General features: G+C 37.4%; 1 protein-coding gene across 4 annotated transcripts in view; it reads right to left on the bottom strand.

The window, feature by feature from the left end:
- The window catches only part of CTNNA2 (catenin alpha 2), a gene marked incomplete at both ends in the record, with an annotated part of 909,395 nt that overhangs the window by 34,548 nt on the left and 858,895 nt on the right, over positions 1–15,952 (bottom strand). For all 4 annotated transcript variants that reach the window (XM_080932244.1, XM_080932242.1, XM_080932243.1 and 1 more), the window contains 2 exons: positions 3,135–3,240; positions 15,622–15,803. In XM_080932244.1, coding sequence (XP_080788370.1) covers positions 3,135–3,240; positions 15,622–15,803 — 288 coding nt within the window. The remainder of the gene's footprint in view (positions 1–3,134; positions 3,241–15,621; positions 15,804–15,952) is intronic.

Here is a 15,952-nt window from a genome sequence, read left to right as displayed (position 1 = left end):
TGAAATAAACCCATAAGTATAGCAACAGAGCCCTTCAACCAGAGTCAATTCTCTTTGGAGATAATTTGCATTATAATTTAAGTAGGTAGATATCCATCAAATGCACACAGAGCTCAGCTACCAAGTTCTGTAAATATTTAAAATCTCTTTCTCTCTAAAATATCTCTGAGGCTTCTAGGCAACAGGTACTGAGTAATTTTGTTGCTACCAAATGTTCAGCTTGAGATGCTTTAAGGTCATTGTTCTAGCTCAATTTGGTATTTGTAAAGGTATCTGTATCTAGACAGACAAACACACACACACACAAACACACACACACACACACACACACACACACACACACACAGGTCTGATCCTCAGCAACTGTTATAAAGTAGCACAGGGAAGAGAATGTGAGAATGACTGAGTTACATTTTTATAAACTTTGGGGTACAAATATTTTCAACACCACCATAAAAAAAAGTGGTTTTTATAACATGGTCACTTATTTAAATAAATAAATAAGTAAATAAGTAAGTAAGTAAGTAAATAAATAAATAATAAACAAATATATAATTATATAAATTCTTTCCTACATAATACCTTTTGTTTTGAAATATTTTCCCTAAATGCATTCATCACAGAAGCATCCCAGAGAGTCTGTTTTTAGTTTTCTACAAGTACTTAATACTGTAATATTTATCCTCCTCCTGAGACCCATATACTGGAGAGAATTAACTTTAAAATGATATCTCCCCAGAGGGCTGACAAAGCTTTCAATACAAATACCTTGCAGCAAATTAAACCAAGAGTTCTATCTCAATGGAACAGTAATTAAAAAAGCAGTGGTCCGTAAAGCATTTATATTGCATGCATATCTCAAATCTTCATAAAAATATTTTCAGGCAAAATGAAAGCAACCAATCTAGTCTTTGGTAATATGCTGTTGTGTTGTTTAAACTGAACCAGTTAAATCATATTTTTAAAGGACAGGACAGACCGATAAAAAATTTCAAAAAACCCTCAGTATCTAAAAAAGAAACACCTGTTTAGAGAAAACACTAACAAAATTTTTCAGATATTTCAAAATTAATGCCTGTAAATATATCAGGAAGATATGGGGATTTTTTTCACCTGTTTACTTCAAAAATCATGGTTAATAGCACTCAAGTGTTCTACTTCCAAATCTAGAAATAAGTATAGAATTTTCTCTCTCTGTTTCTCTGTTCTTTCTCTGTACATTTGTGCAAGCATGTATAGGAAGGAGGGCATGTATTCACATTATGTTTGCTATCAGAACTGGTTCAAGAAATGCCTCAAATCATGCTGTCAACAATTCAGTAATCAAGATCCTAAATTATAAAAACAAAAACTGGAATCAAACCTGGGGCTACAAAACTTTATACATCTAAATATACATAAGATATTTTCAAACATGGATACTGAATATTTAAAAGTCACTCAAACTTCATTGAATTCTGATTCCCAGGGGAGAAAAAAAAACAAAACAAAGTCTTTTCTGTGTGGTCTTACAAAATCACTTAGCCAACCCTCATGGTGTCACATAGCCCAGCGCCCACAGACATCTGCAGACACAGCTCCACGGATTTCTCTCTGGTTGGTGGCTGTCTTTGTTATATGTTCCAGGTGGGTCCTCTGTATGCTTTTTGTCTTAGGTGAGCTTTCTAGAATATTTATGGAATTTTCTAGAAAGAAGCTCAGCTTAGCATTCTGAAGCCTGATATTTGATGTAACCCTAACATCCACAACATCACGGTTTGCTTCAACTGCTACCAATGATAGTGAGGTTTGTTAGAATAACAATTAAAAGTAATCTGGAGCTGTGGTAATAATAGATTTCCAAGCCAGTATGTTTCTCATAAACATCCTGTGATGTTAGGTTTGCATTTGAATGTAAATGTAATTGAAAGGGGTGTCTTTTAGCTCTTGGTGTATATTCTGTGCTACTCGATGAATCTTCTGGTCAGAGTGGTTATAAAGGTTCAGTGTATTTATTGGTATGTTGACATGAAGGCTAAGATGTTGGACAGAGAGTAAATAGAAGAACAGCCCTAATGTTAACAATGGGGGAAGAAACTATAAGAACTGCAACTCAAAAACCAACAGACTAGGAATATTCACAGAGAAGAAACCAGCCTTCAGTCTTCCAAGCTATCCAAAGTGTAACACCACCCAAAGCTCATTCATGTTTATTGCAGAGAGTTTCTAAGTAATGAGAGTTCACGTCATTTTTATTTCAGAATTTTATTTTGTATTTTAATGTATATTTGCTTTGAAGTATTTCAGACTACAACCTATTCATAACTCAGGTTTGAAGAGATCATCGGTTATCTAGAAATGTCTGCTGCTTAATGTTCCCTTACAAAAAAATGTTCTAGCAGCAAGACACTTAGAGATGAATTCTAATGTTCTAGTTCAAGCCAGGCTGAATGAAAATTGCTGAAATATAATAAAATGTTCTATGTGACACAGAGAAGGTTTTAAGTACAGATCCTGGTTTCTGTAAAATCAAAGGTAAAGCTTTGAGGATTTCGTTTTTCTGAGATTTATTCCAGTCTGTGTGGAAAATATATCTGAAATCTGGGTTGTCCTTGGTCACAAGAATTAGTTCAATTTGTAGAAAAGAATATCCTGAATGTCAGAGTACCATAAAAAGATCAGGATTAACTAAAGGGAGACATGCTTACTTATTATCACATGTTTACTATTTTGTCAACTTGGCATAATCCAGCATCATTTGAGAAGAGAGAACATGTGTTGAGAAAACAGCCCAATCACACTGGCAAGCCTGTCAGCCACATTTTAATGAGCAGTTGCTGTGGGAGGGCTTGGAGCGCCATCTCTGAGCAGGTGTTCCTGGGGGTGCATTCCTTATCAGGTTTTGCCCTCATAAAGCTATATATATATATACTTGGTTTTCTGAATGGGAGAAGTTGTTTTACCCTGTCACGTGCTTCAAGACTATCATGACTCTCCCAGGCTAAAGCTGCCTTTGCCATGAGCTCAGCAGTGGCCAGCTTGTAAATTTTTAGAGACTACATCCAAGTGCATTATGCAAAGCCATTTCATATGGTGCATAAAACTGGTCCCAGAACACTGGTAGTAATTAGTGCCCATTCTCCCTTTTGTATTACCTGATCCGCCACAGCACGCGCTAATTTGTCCATTCGAGAGCCTGCTTCCGCAATCTTCTTGGCAGCATTAATGACATCAGATGTATTTTTCAGTGGACCTTTGCCTCTGAAAAATATGTATCATAATTAGAATTCTGCTCAATAACTGGCAGCATACACACCTACCACATTCTTGGTCCAGCGTGCTATTTCAGTATTAATGTGCTCTGGCCCTGTTTTTGAAAATGTCAGTGTTGCCTTGAAGCACCTCAACTTCTAGGTCAGTGGTTTATTTTGTTTCCTTGTGTGTATATGGGGAGGTGGTCTCTTAATTTCACATTCACATTCACATTACCCTTCCATTATTTTTCAACAGTCCTCAATTAAAATTATCATCCCAAGAGGAAGTGCCTCTAGCACCCAGTGGTTGTCTTGTACTAGATGTTGTACACAAGAGCTCACTGTGGGTCCATGAAGCAGTGAGTCACACTGCGTTCATAGCCAGGAAGCAGAGGCTAGGCATGCATGCTGGAACTCAGCACACTTTCTGAATTTGTCAGACTCCTGTGCCCAAGGAATAGGAAGGGGTCCTCATGCAATCAAGGTGGCTCTCTCCCCATCAATTAACAGAATAAAATAACCTTTCCCAGATATTCCCAGAGGCAAAACTTAAAATAGACTACCCTTTACAGATATGTCTAGAGAGCTGTTTCCTATATGGCTCCCAATTCTCTCAAGTTGTTGGTTAACACATCATCCTCACAGGCTTCCAGGAATGAGCTCTAAAACAGAAGAGTCTAGACCAGCTAAGTGCAGATGCATATCCATCCGTATTGTGGTATTTTGCCCAGCACCTTCATATTATTTAACATAAGTACAGAGGACACCTTTCGAAGCACATCTTGTCTGAAACATACTGTAGGAAGACTTGGGTAGTTTTTCTGAAATTGAAAAGTTCCAAATATCTTATAGTTAATGTTTCTGGCACTGTTATGTAAATGACTACACTAAACTCTGTGGTTGTAAATGTCCTGATGGTTGTAGCACCCCAACATTTTACATATGGTTTTCAATTGGGTGAGCAATTAAACATTATATTACTCCATCAACATGCCTGTTTAATTTTAAATGCTGATTAAATGGGAGGAGAAATGTTGCTGCACCAGGAACCTTTAAGCAAAATGTGGCATTTAAATTTCCACTTTCCTGGGAAGTAGGTAAAGAATGAATTGAACATGTCTATCCTTAGTTTTTACTAGGTTCTATTATCGGGCTGCCTTCTTTATACATATTTAAGATACAGTGTATTTTTAGGTACCAGGAATGCTTTTTTGTGTCATGAGTGTGATAAGACACAGAGGAAAGCCACTCCAAAAAGAATTATTTATACAACATTTAGTTCTAGAAAGAGGGCATTGGCCGTAACTGCTGTGTAGCATTACAAAATGGAAGAAAAGACTTTAAAGGCTTCCATTTGGTTTATGCTCTAAGATCAAGAATTGATAAATGGGACTTACTGAGATTGCAAAGTTTCTGTAAGGCTAAGGACCTTGTCAAGAAAACAAAACAGCTACCAACAGACTGGGAAAGGATCTTTAGTAACCCCACATCTGATAGAGGTCTAATATCTAATATATACAAAGAACTCAAGAAGATAGACTACAGAGAATCAAACAATCCTATTTAAAAATGGGGTTCTGAGCTAATCAAAGAATTCTCAACTGAGGAATATCTAATGGCTGAGAAACACCTAAAGAAATGATCAACATCCCTAGACATCATGCAAATGCAAATCAAAACAATCCTGAGATTCCACCTCACACAAGTCAGAATAGCTAAGATCAAAAACTCAGATGACAGCAGATCCTGGCAAGGATGCAGAGAAAGAGGAACAATCCTCCACTGTTGGTGGGGTTGTAAACTGGTACAACCACTCTGGAAGTCAGTCCGGCGGTTCCTCAGAAAATTGGGCATAGCATTACCTGAAGACCCAGTTATTCCACTTCTGGGCATATACCTCAAAGATGCTCCAACATATAATAAGGACACATGCTCCACCATGTTCATAGCAGCCTTATTTATAATACTCAGGAGCTGGAAATAACCCAGATGTCCCTCAACAAAGAAATGGATTCAGAAATTTTGGAATATTTACTCAATAGAGTACTACTCAGCTATTAGAAACAATGACATTACAAACTTCCTAGGCAAATGGATGAATCTAGCAAATTATTATCCTGAGTGCGGTAACACAGTCACAAAAACAACAGATATAATATGCAGTCACTGGTAATTGATTGCTAGCCCCCAAAAGATCTGAATACTCAAGAAACAACTCACAGATCATATGAAGATCAAAAAATAGAAAATAAAAGAAAGAAAGAAAGAAAGAAAGAAAGAAAGAAAGAAAGAAAGAAAGAAAGAAAGAAAAAAGAAACGCCAAAATGTGGAAGCCTCAGTTCTTCTTAGAAACAAAAAATAAGTGCATAGCACCCTCTCAGAGTGGGGTACACCTAGACCTTAAATGATTAATAATTCAAGAGCTAAGAATATATAGCCTTGTGGCAATTTTTGATATTTAAAAATTGTTATGTTTAATCATCAAGAAAACTTTGACTATTTCCATGTTACATTTGGTCTTTCATGTAATTTATGCTCATTATAACTAGTAAGATTTCAATGCATACTGTCAAACCTTTAAAAAAAATCAAGTAGTGACAAAAATATAATCATATAGTTTTATGCAAATTGCTTTTAAAATCTGTACATTTATCTCTGCTTTTTAAAATAAACTTGTTTTAAAAACAAAGGCTTCCATCAAATAAAGTTGATGAAGTATATGCTATTCTGCTTCAGACTAGTTCCCATTCTAGATTTTTTTTCTCTTTTAGAAGCTGAAAATAAAACATATGAGCTTTATATATATTATATATTTTATATTACAGTTGAGAAACACATACAGAAGATCCTAAACTTCGGTATTTCGATGATGTATAATCGCATTAAGCCTCCCATCCAATACATTCATTGACTTCTTTTTCCACTGACTATTGAGATTTTTAAACTGTGAACAAGGTTTCACATGTGAATTTTGTATAATATAGATAAGGTGAAGATTCTCTGACCATTTGTCCTTTGATACTCATTTCTAAGTAGCTTCCTTCCTTTTTTTGCTGCATTCTTTATTCTATTATTATTTAAAGGAAAGGCTAATTAATCTGTCATTACTTTAAAATGTTGACACATTATATCTTTCTGTGTGACTTTCAGACCAGAAAAAAAAAAAAAAAAAAAAAAAAAACTTTTTTGTGAAGTTTTATTCTGACATGATATCTGTTAGTTTTGGCCTTTCTCTAAACAGAGTCATTAAGAGCTTAGGGATGTTTCATTTTTCATTGCAAGGAAATTTGTTTATTTACTTCAAGGATTTTGATATAGAACTAGCCTTATTACTTCAATTCCAAGAGATCTTCTGTCCTCTTCTGGCCTCTGGGGTCACTTGCATGTGTGTGATGCATATAAACTCTGCCAGTTACATATAACATAAACACAAGTAGAAACATATGTGTGTGTGTGTGTGTGTATGTGTGTGTGTGTGTGTGTGTGTGTGTATAAAATCATTCCAAGAGATATCAGAAAGTGTTTCTTTACATATTGCAACTGATACATTTTAAAAACTGATTAAAATGTTCTAATATAGAAAAGAATATCTTTAGAGACATCATTTTATTTGCTTGAATCTCAAATGCTTATCTTATAACCAAAGTGAAAATATGGTATAATTGTTTTCATCATTAATTCTTTTATTCATTCACTTTACAACTCCCCTCTTTTCCCATCCCACCCTCGCACTCCTCTTCTTCCATTTCTCTATCCCCTTCTCAGAGAAAGGGATGCCCCTTCCCTTGGTTCCAACCCACCCTGGTACATCAAGCTGTATCACTAAGCACATACTCCCCCAATGAGGCTACAGGATGCAGCCCAGCTAAGGGAAAAGAATCCAAAGGCAGGCAACCGATGTCAAGTCAGAGACAGTGCCCACTCCAGTTGTAGAAGGACCCACATGAAGAACAAACTACACTTCTCCTAAGTATGTGTAGGGGGTCTAGGTCCAGTCGATGCATGCTTTTTGGTTGGTGGTTCAATCTCTGTGAGCACCCACAGGCCCAGGTTTGTTGGTTCTGTAAGTTGGTAATCAATTAGGCAGTTTCTAAGAAAACTGGAAATAGTTCTACCTTATGGCCCAGCTATATCACTCCTGAGTATGTTCCCAAAATTTGCTTCCTAGTACCACAAGGACATTTGTTTAGATATCAGTTATTTTAATAAGAGACAGAAACTAGAAAACAACTCAGATGTTCCTCAATAAAAGAATAGATGAAGAAAATATGGTACATTTACACGGGAAAATACTATTCAGCTATTAAACATGGTCATAGTGAAATTAGCAGGCAAATGGATAGAACTAGAAAATAGTATCCTGAGTGAAGTAAGCCATACCTAGAAAGACATTCATGGTGTATACTCACTTATAAGTGGATATTAGCAATAAAGTACATGCTAACCATGCCACATTCAATAGACCACTCCCCCCCCCAAAAAAGATAACAAGCAGTGCCTAAGAGTGGATGCTTGAATTTACTCGGGAGGGGAAATAAAATAGACATTGATAGTGGAAGGAGAGAAGTTCCTGGGTGAGAGAAAGTGTGTGCAGGAGAACATGGGTGGGTATTAGAAGAGCAGGAATGAGGATAAAAAAGCTTGAAGAGAGAAGGGAAATCAGTTGAGGGTGTCTCTGGGACAAGCCAAGAACCTGGGATGTTGAAGGCTCCTGGGAGAATATGGGGGTAACCCTAGCTGAGACTCATAGTAGTAGGGAAATACTGAGCCTAAAGTGGCTACCTCCTGTGGCCAGAAATTGCATTAGAGAGAGGACAACATTAATTCACCCACAAAACCTTCTACTCAAAATTTGCCCTGTATATAAGATGTGAAAGTATAAAGAATAAGCAGAGATTGAGGGAATGGCCATCCAATGACTGGCCTAATTTGAAACCCACACCACAGGCAAAAAACAATCCCTTTCACTATTCATGATATTCTGTTAGGATTGCAGACAGGAGCCAAGCATAACTGTCCTCTGAGAGGCTCCATTCAGCAGCTGACTGAAACAAATGCAGATACCCAGAGCCAAACATGAGGTGGGGTTCATGGAGTGCAAGACATGGGAGAAAGATTGAGGGAGCCAGAGTGGTCAAGGAGAGTGTGACTTTTTTTTTTTTTTAATTCTACCAGTGACTAGAGTTCACACACTCATGAGCACCACAGTGAAAAACAAATGTTTAAGAATCCAGCATTCACACTGCATGCTTAATCTGAACTCTTGTTGTTAGAGTCTGTTAGAAGGTCAAAAAGGGTAACAAAAGTTGTCGAATATTCTATGCTAACACATACACACATTTTTGAGTGGAGCAATGACACTCCGGCAGACAAAGGGACACTCCCAAATGATAATATGCTCAGAGAGAAGCAGGTTAGAAACCTAAGAATACTGATTCAGAAGAACACACACTCATTCTTGGGGACACTCACAATAAACCATCATAAAATAGAATTTTAAAAGCAATGCAGGATTGAATTACTTCAGGTATTAATGTTTGCCCAGTAGGAATAAGGCTCTGGGTTCAATCCTCAGCCCTAAAAAGCACTCTTCCAAAAAGTCCACTAAAAATGCACCAAAAGAATAAAAAAATGAATAAATATAACTAGGGAGGCACCAGATTTATATGTTTAGTTCTGTACAAATTATTGCTGGAAGAAATTCAAGATGGCACATGAAATATCATTACATAAACATGAATTAGATGGCTTAGAGATAGATCTACAGATGTACAGCAATTCATATTAAAATCTTAGTATCTATTTTGCCCAAACAAAATGATATGTCCCAAATTCACCACGAATTTCAAGTAGCCACAGTAATCTGCAAAAGCAAAAAGCTGAAGGTCTCATAGGTTCCGATGATAAAAACTTACCATAAATGTTTAATCAGCAAAAGAGCATTGTTATAACTCAAAAACAGAAATATGGACAAATAGAACAGGGTTAAAATCAGAAATAAGACCTCAAACACATGATCAAATGGTTTTACACAGGGTGCTAAGACAACTTAATGAAGCAAAGAATGCTTTCAATAAATGGTGCTAGGGAAACTGTATCCATCAGTAAAATGGATCAACTTAGAAGTGATCAGTTCAACTTAGAAGTGATCAGTCTGAAACAGAAAGCTAAAGTATAAAAGCGAAAGCAAAAGAATGTGTGTGAGCACTCCATGACCTTGGATCTGCCGATATTTCTTACTACAATAAGCAAAGCATAAGCAACAATGAAAAAAATAAAATTGATCTTGAGTTTAAAACTTTTACCATCAAAGTATATTTTCAGTGGATATTGTAAATGGAAATCACAAAATAAGGAAGATATCTTTGAATCTTATTATCCAATAAGGAATCAATATTCAGAATATATAAAATACTGATAAACAGAGATATTCAATTAAAGGCAGTAAGAGTTTTTAGTAGGTAGTTCTCCAAAGAAAATATATAAAACTCAATAAGCACAGAAAAAAAAAAAAAAACATAAAATGCCACCAGTCACTAGAGAAATGAAAATCAAAACATCAAGCACATAAGCATAATCCCCTTTATACTGATTAGGAAGATTCCTAGCTAAAAAAAAAAAAAAAAAAAAAAAAAAAAGCAGAAAATCCCCAAGTTCTATGTAAAGGAGTCTGAACTCTTGTCTGGTGCCGGTACAAATGTAAAATGTTGCAGGAACTGGACAATGTTTGTGGATTCCTCATTAAAAAAAAATACATCATCGGATATAATTCCTCTCTAAGCAGTGTTTCAAAGAAATACCTTCTCTATGTCCTCAATAGCATTTTTCATAATACCCAAGGAAGAAGGACTAGCATATTAGCTAGCGGAAGATTAGAGAAAGCAAATGTGGTACATCTATAACAGTGGAATATTACTCACCCATAAAACAGAGAGCTATTTTTGTGTGTGTGATGACATGAATGGACACCAAAAACTTTATTTTCTACAAAAGAATCCAGTGGCAAAAAAACCAAATATGAAGTATGCCTCTCATTTGGTACATAGAACAGTCAAAGACTACAGAATCAGAAAGCCAATATTTCAGGTGGTTTTTAGGGGTTGTGGGGAGAGGTGATAAGAAGTTAGCAAGGAACGCATACTGGATATCCATTTAAAGAAGACTCAACTGTATAAACCATTTGCAATGGATACACATCAGTGTATTTAATGTGGCAAAAATGTCTACTTGAACAATTATTAAACTTTATGATACATTTAACAATAAAATCTATTTAGACAGCCATAGTTGGCTAATGGCTACTGTATCAGACAAGTCTAAATGAACTATAATCATCTGCATTGCATTGAGTCAAGTTATAAATAACCAGCAAATAAAAACATAACCAAAAATCTGATCTAAGAAATTAACGAGACTTCAATTTATCCTGGCTGTCACTGGAAGACAAATGAAGTAGGGATGTTATCTTAATAGTTAAGGATCCCTGTCTCAAAATGGGGGCTCACACCCCAGTGTTTCTGTTCCCTGCAGTCAAGTCTATAGTGCAAGAGGGATTTGAAAAGGTGTTTTAGGAAATCTTGTATCCCTGATGGCTGGGGTCATTCTAATGTCTCACTGGGAACATGGCGTTAGTATTCTTAGAAATAGAATGTATTACTTCTCTACTACCCAGATTCATCACAGCATCATTCATTTAAGTACAACTGATTTGTACACAAAGGCCAGAATTCAGAGTCTTTCCCAAGAAGCAGTCACTCAAAAAGAGAATCAAGCTGGCAAACTATTGCTTCACTGCTGTGAGCTCCTAGTTGCCAACATATTCACATTTATTTTACAAAAAGCCTGTGAGTCCTAATGTGCAATACCAGTATGTTGGCATATTGTGAGCAAAGTATTCAGTACTCAGAGTTCTAATTCAGAATTAATCCAAGCTTAATGTGTTTACTTTCCATTGCCTTCTTGATAACATCTAGTTTGCTAATATTAAATGCAACCCTGGTGAGGAAATGCAGTGAGGGTATTTGTAGATGTGTGAGATCCTGTAAACCTTTCTGTAACTACAGTTTCAATAGGAAAAGAAAACACCCCAAGAAATTTTCTTCCAGTAGCAAGATGGCTTAGTGTGTAAAAATGTGTGAAGCTCAGGCCAGGTGAACTGAATTCAGGCCCTCGAATGCACAGTGCAAGGAGCAAAGTGACTCCCCAAAGATATCCTTTCAGGTCTACCAACATAGCTGCATATGTCTACACACACACACACACACACACACACACACACACACACACACACACATGATTGCACAGCAGGTAAAAGCATGACTAGGACTGTTTTTGAAATAACTTAATGAGTCCTGTGAATCATGAGAAGTCAGGAAGGACCTTAGAAACACAAGGTCCACTATTTCAGGTATACTGTTTGGTTCATGAACTAAAACTACAAACCAGAAACCCATGGGCAAAGATGAAGAATGTCAGGTTTAAAGGGAAATTCAAGGATGGTTGTCCAGTCAAATGAGTTTTTGTGCAATCGAGATGGATAGAAGTGTCTATTGGCCAGTGTTGCTCTGAGGATAGAAGAGGACAGATTGATCCTCAATTACCAGTTGCAACCGCTAAAGTGAGGGAATGCACTCCTGAACTCAAGCACAAGTAGAGCTCTTCTGTGAGCTAAGAATTCATTGGACAATGTTTTAGAATTAAGTCCAGAACATTCTCACCCCCAAGCCCAGTTTCCTCCCCTTTGGTTGATTTTTAAATAGTGCTTTGCCCCTGTTTATTCAATTAAGGCTGAGCTGAGGCTGTCTGCATGCATCTTGGTTGGGCAGCGCACAACTGGAACATGGCAATTTCTTTCTCAAAATGCTGTGAGAAGTCTGAATTTGCTGCATGAGTGATGATGCTTCAGATTTTGCCCCACAAATAAAAGTCAAAGACCAGGGATGAGAAGAAAAGGAGTTTGAGGGTACAGGGGTCTGTTCTCCCCCATGAAGAAGGCAAAGCTTAAGTAACCAGGCAACACTTCATGTATCTTAATAACAATAGACTGGAGCTCACTGAGATGAAAGAGACCAATTAATGAATTAGCCAGTAATAAGAATAAAACAATAAATGAATGGTAATTCTAGGACATACATACCCTTTAAACACTTGAGTAGAGGATAAAGCTTCATTTTCTAATCAACTCTATAAATCTTTAAATACTAGAAAATGGGATTTAGACATCTTTACCTGTACAAAGCTAGAATTACTTCTTCTTCAAGGAGAAAGTGTACTTTCAGTAATAATGAACAAAGCTGAATGCAGTAGTTAGGGGAGAGGCCAGAACAAAAGGCACTCTCCAGTGTTGGTTTGTTCAGGATGAGCATGCACAGGTGGAAGCAAGAGCAAGGTTAGACTCCTGAGAGCAAGCCTTGGAACACACACACACACACACACACACACACACACACACACACACACAGACACACACACACACACATGCATGAGCTCAGCGATGATTAGGAAAAATATTATCCAGTAGCAAGCTGGACACTTCAATATTTAGATCAGCACAAGAATTATTATATAAGTTCTAAAGGAAATTGAACCAGGTTTCTTTTCACATTTAAAATGATGCATTGACTAAAAATCAAACAAAAACAAAAGCAAAAATAAAAACAAAGAAACAACCCTCTGTTATTCAATGCCATTGAACAAGGCCTCTCAAATGTATTTATCTTTCCTGACTGCAGTTATATATAATACAAATTACAAAATGTTCTCCTGATCTAACTAACAACATGACTGGATTCATTATTCACTTCAAACTAATGAGATTATTTGTTCCACTGATGTTATTAATGGGTTGCATAATATCCACCAAATAAAATACTAATAAAATGTTGAAAGCAAGCAAATGAAGTCATCCTGGACCTCAGGAAGCAATGACTGAGGCTGCCACCATCGTCTGATTTGTAGGCAATCCAGACTTAAATAATGGCTTGGACTTTCCCCTTGGTATTATTTTGTGTGAGAGAAATACATTTGTGAAGCTCAAGGAGACTAACCAAATGTACAAACTTGAACTTTGAATGAATATGATGACATTTAAAGCTCGCGAAGGTCACACTCTTAACACCGAAATCATTTTGCTAGAATCAAAAACAATTTTAAAAGATTTGGAAAAGGAGCCAAGTAATGTCGTTAGTACATATTTGCCAGAGGTAAAGGGTAAAGGGGATGACATAGTCGTGTTCTGTATTTTATTAAAACCTATAATCAATTTCGGCCTTTCCTTATTAGGAGTAGTCATCATTAAAAAATGTTGTCACCTACATGAGGTCCTGACATTGCTATATGTCTTGCATGATTTTATCATACATGTTCAACTACAAATACATCTTTACATATGTTAGAAAAATATACATACTAAAGTGAGTGGTCTGTTAATTCTTTTTGAAAAGATATGTGTATGTATGTTTGCATACATAAAATGTGAGACACTACTGGTTTATGGTGTAGCATTAATTTTTGGCTCATATTCTATCCTGCAGTGCAATCAGCTACAATAACCTACAGTTACAGGATTTTGACAGAAAAGTAGAAATAAGGAATTTAGACTGGAACTGGGGAGCTGGCTAAAGAGAAAACAAAACAAACACTTTTTGTTCAAGTTTGAATACAGGGGTTCAGATCCCAAGGAAGCCACCATGTGGCAGATGCAGCATTGAGCATTTATAGTCCCAGTTCATATGTCCATAGCCAGAAGGGACTCTTACAGGCCTGCCAATGGGAACACACAATGAAAAACAAGAGAGAGGGTGGAAAATGCAGTTTAATGCCTGAGGTGGGACTCTGACTTCTACTTGCAACTATACTCATATTCATACTCCATGAACAGACACACACATCCACATAGAACACACACACACAAACTTAGACACGGACTTTTTGTGTCGGCAATTTTTATTGATTATTTTATTTACATTTTAAATGTTATCCCCCTTCCCATTTCCTTTCCACAAGCCCCCTATTCCCTCTATCCTCTTTGCTGCCTCTATGAGGGTGCTCCCTGACCTGCCCACCCACTTCTGACTCAGTGGCCTAATGTTCCCCTATCCTGGGTCATCAAGCCTCCACAAGATCAAGGGGCTCCCCTTCCAGTGATGGAAATGAAATCCAGAGACTGCCCCACCTTGGCAGTCGCTTGCCAGACTTGTCACATCTGCTGACACCAAACCCAGACACTATTGCTGTTGCCAAGAAGTGCTTACTGACAGGAGACCTGTATAGCTGCCTCCTGAGAAGCTCTCCAAGAGCCAGACCAATACAGATGCAGATGTAGACAACCAAACATTGGACAGAGCATGGAAACTGCAAAAGGGAAGACAGGGCAAGGACTGTGGGAGCTGAAGGGGTTTGAAACCTCATAGAAAGAACAATATCAACTAACCAGAACCCCCAAAGCTCCCAGGGACTAAACCACCAACCAAAGAGTACACCAGCTTTACCCATAGTTCCAGCTGGATGGATATGTAGTAGACACAGACTCTTAATGGGCTTTTTGGATGCTTTAGCTGTGTTTGATAGCATAGTTCCCACTTGCATTGCACTTTTGAATCAAATTCTCTCTTGAAAAGGTGGTTACTCTCATTTCACACTTTTGCAAAGAGAGGTAAAGACTTTTTTGATACCATCTCACCTTCCTACTCAAAACTGTGGGACCTTTCCCCTGAAACTTTTTCTTCATTTGATTGTTCTTGATGTAGTCCAGATGCCCAGATGTAGTTCTTACTGGCCTCTTAAGAAGACTACAAAGGAAGAAAAAAAGTCTCCAAAGGCAATGAGAGAGCCCCCATGACTGTAGGGAAGCAAAGGCTCCTGTCAGAATGTTGGCTGCTTCCTGACCTATGTGACAGGCTACTCAGGAGAAGAAACAATGGTCATGTACACATTTTTCAAAAACTTTTCATAAAAATTCTGTCATTAGGAAGAAAAGTGAGACAAAATTAGTGTTAATTCGTGTCCTGTTAGAACACATGGAACGGATGCATGCACATGCACACACATACTTTTCCAACCAGAAATGAGCAAAACACTTACTTCCTCTCCCAAATAAATTTTAAACAGACATTAAAGTAGTACAAAACACAGAGCCATCAACCAACCCCTGGGTTTTGGGTGTTATAATTGACGTAAGATAAATAGTTAAAACAATACTAATTACAAAAAAAATAGATCTGTTCTTAACTAAATGGGAGATTTTTCAGACTTGTGAGTATAACTTAAGAGCTCTACCTTGCTTTAATATGGTGCCTTATCATTTCATCAAGCTTTTTCATAGTAAGAGCCAGTGCTGCCTATGTAGGTTTGGGAAGAGTGTGGTCATCTCCCTGTCTCTGGGCCTCACCTTGTGAAGTCCGTCATCTCCATCATGATCATGCACATCTGCTTGGCCAGCACAATGATGTCATTGCCGCTGTCATCCCACTTGGCCACTTCAGCATCCAGCTTGCTTTTCTCTTGGTGGAAAATCTCCACCTGCTCAGCTATTTTTGCTTTCTCCTCCTGTGGTAGTTGTGCCATGATGGCCTGTGTGGGGTACAGGGGGAGAAGCATGAGGAATGGTGACAAAGTAATTCTAAAAATGCACATTAGACTCTGCTCCCTGTGGATGGCAGAGCCAGACTCACAAAGCCTATAGGATGTCCCACACCATTCTAGAAGACGCATGTCTATTC

Source organism: Micromys minutus, assembly GCF_963924665.1.
Source record: "Micromys minutus genome assembly, chromosome: 18".
Lineage (NCBI taxonomy): Eukaryota > Metazoa > Chordata > Mammalia > Rodentia > Muridae > Micromys > Micromys minutus.
This window is presented reverse-complemented; position numbering and strand designations above follow the sequence as displayed.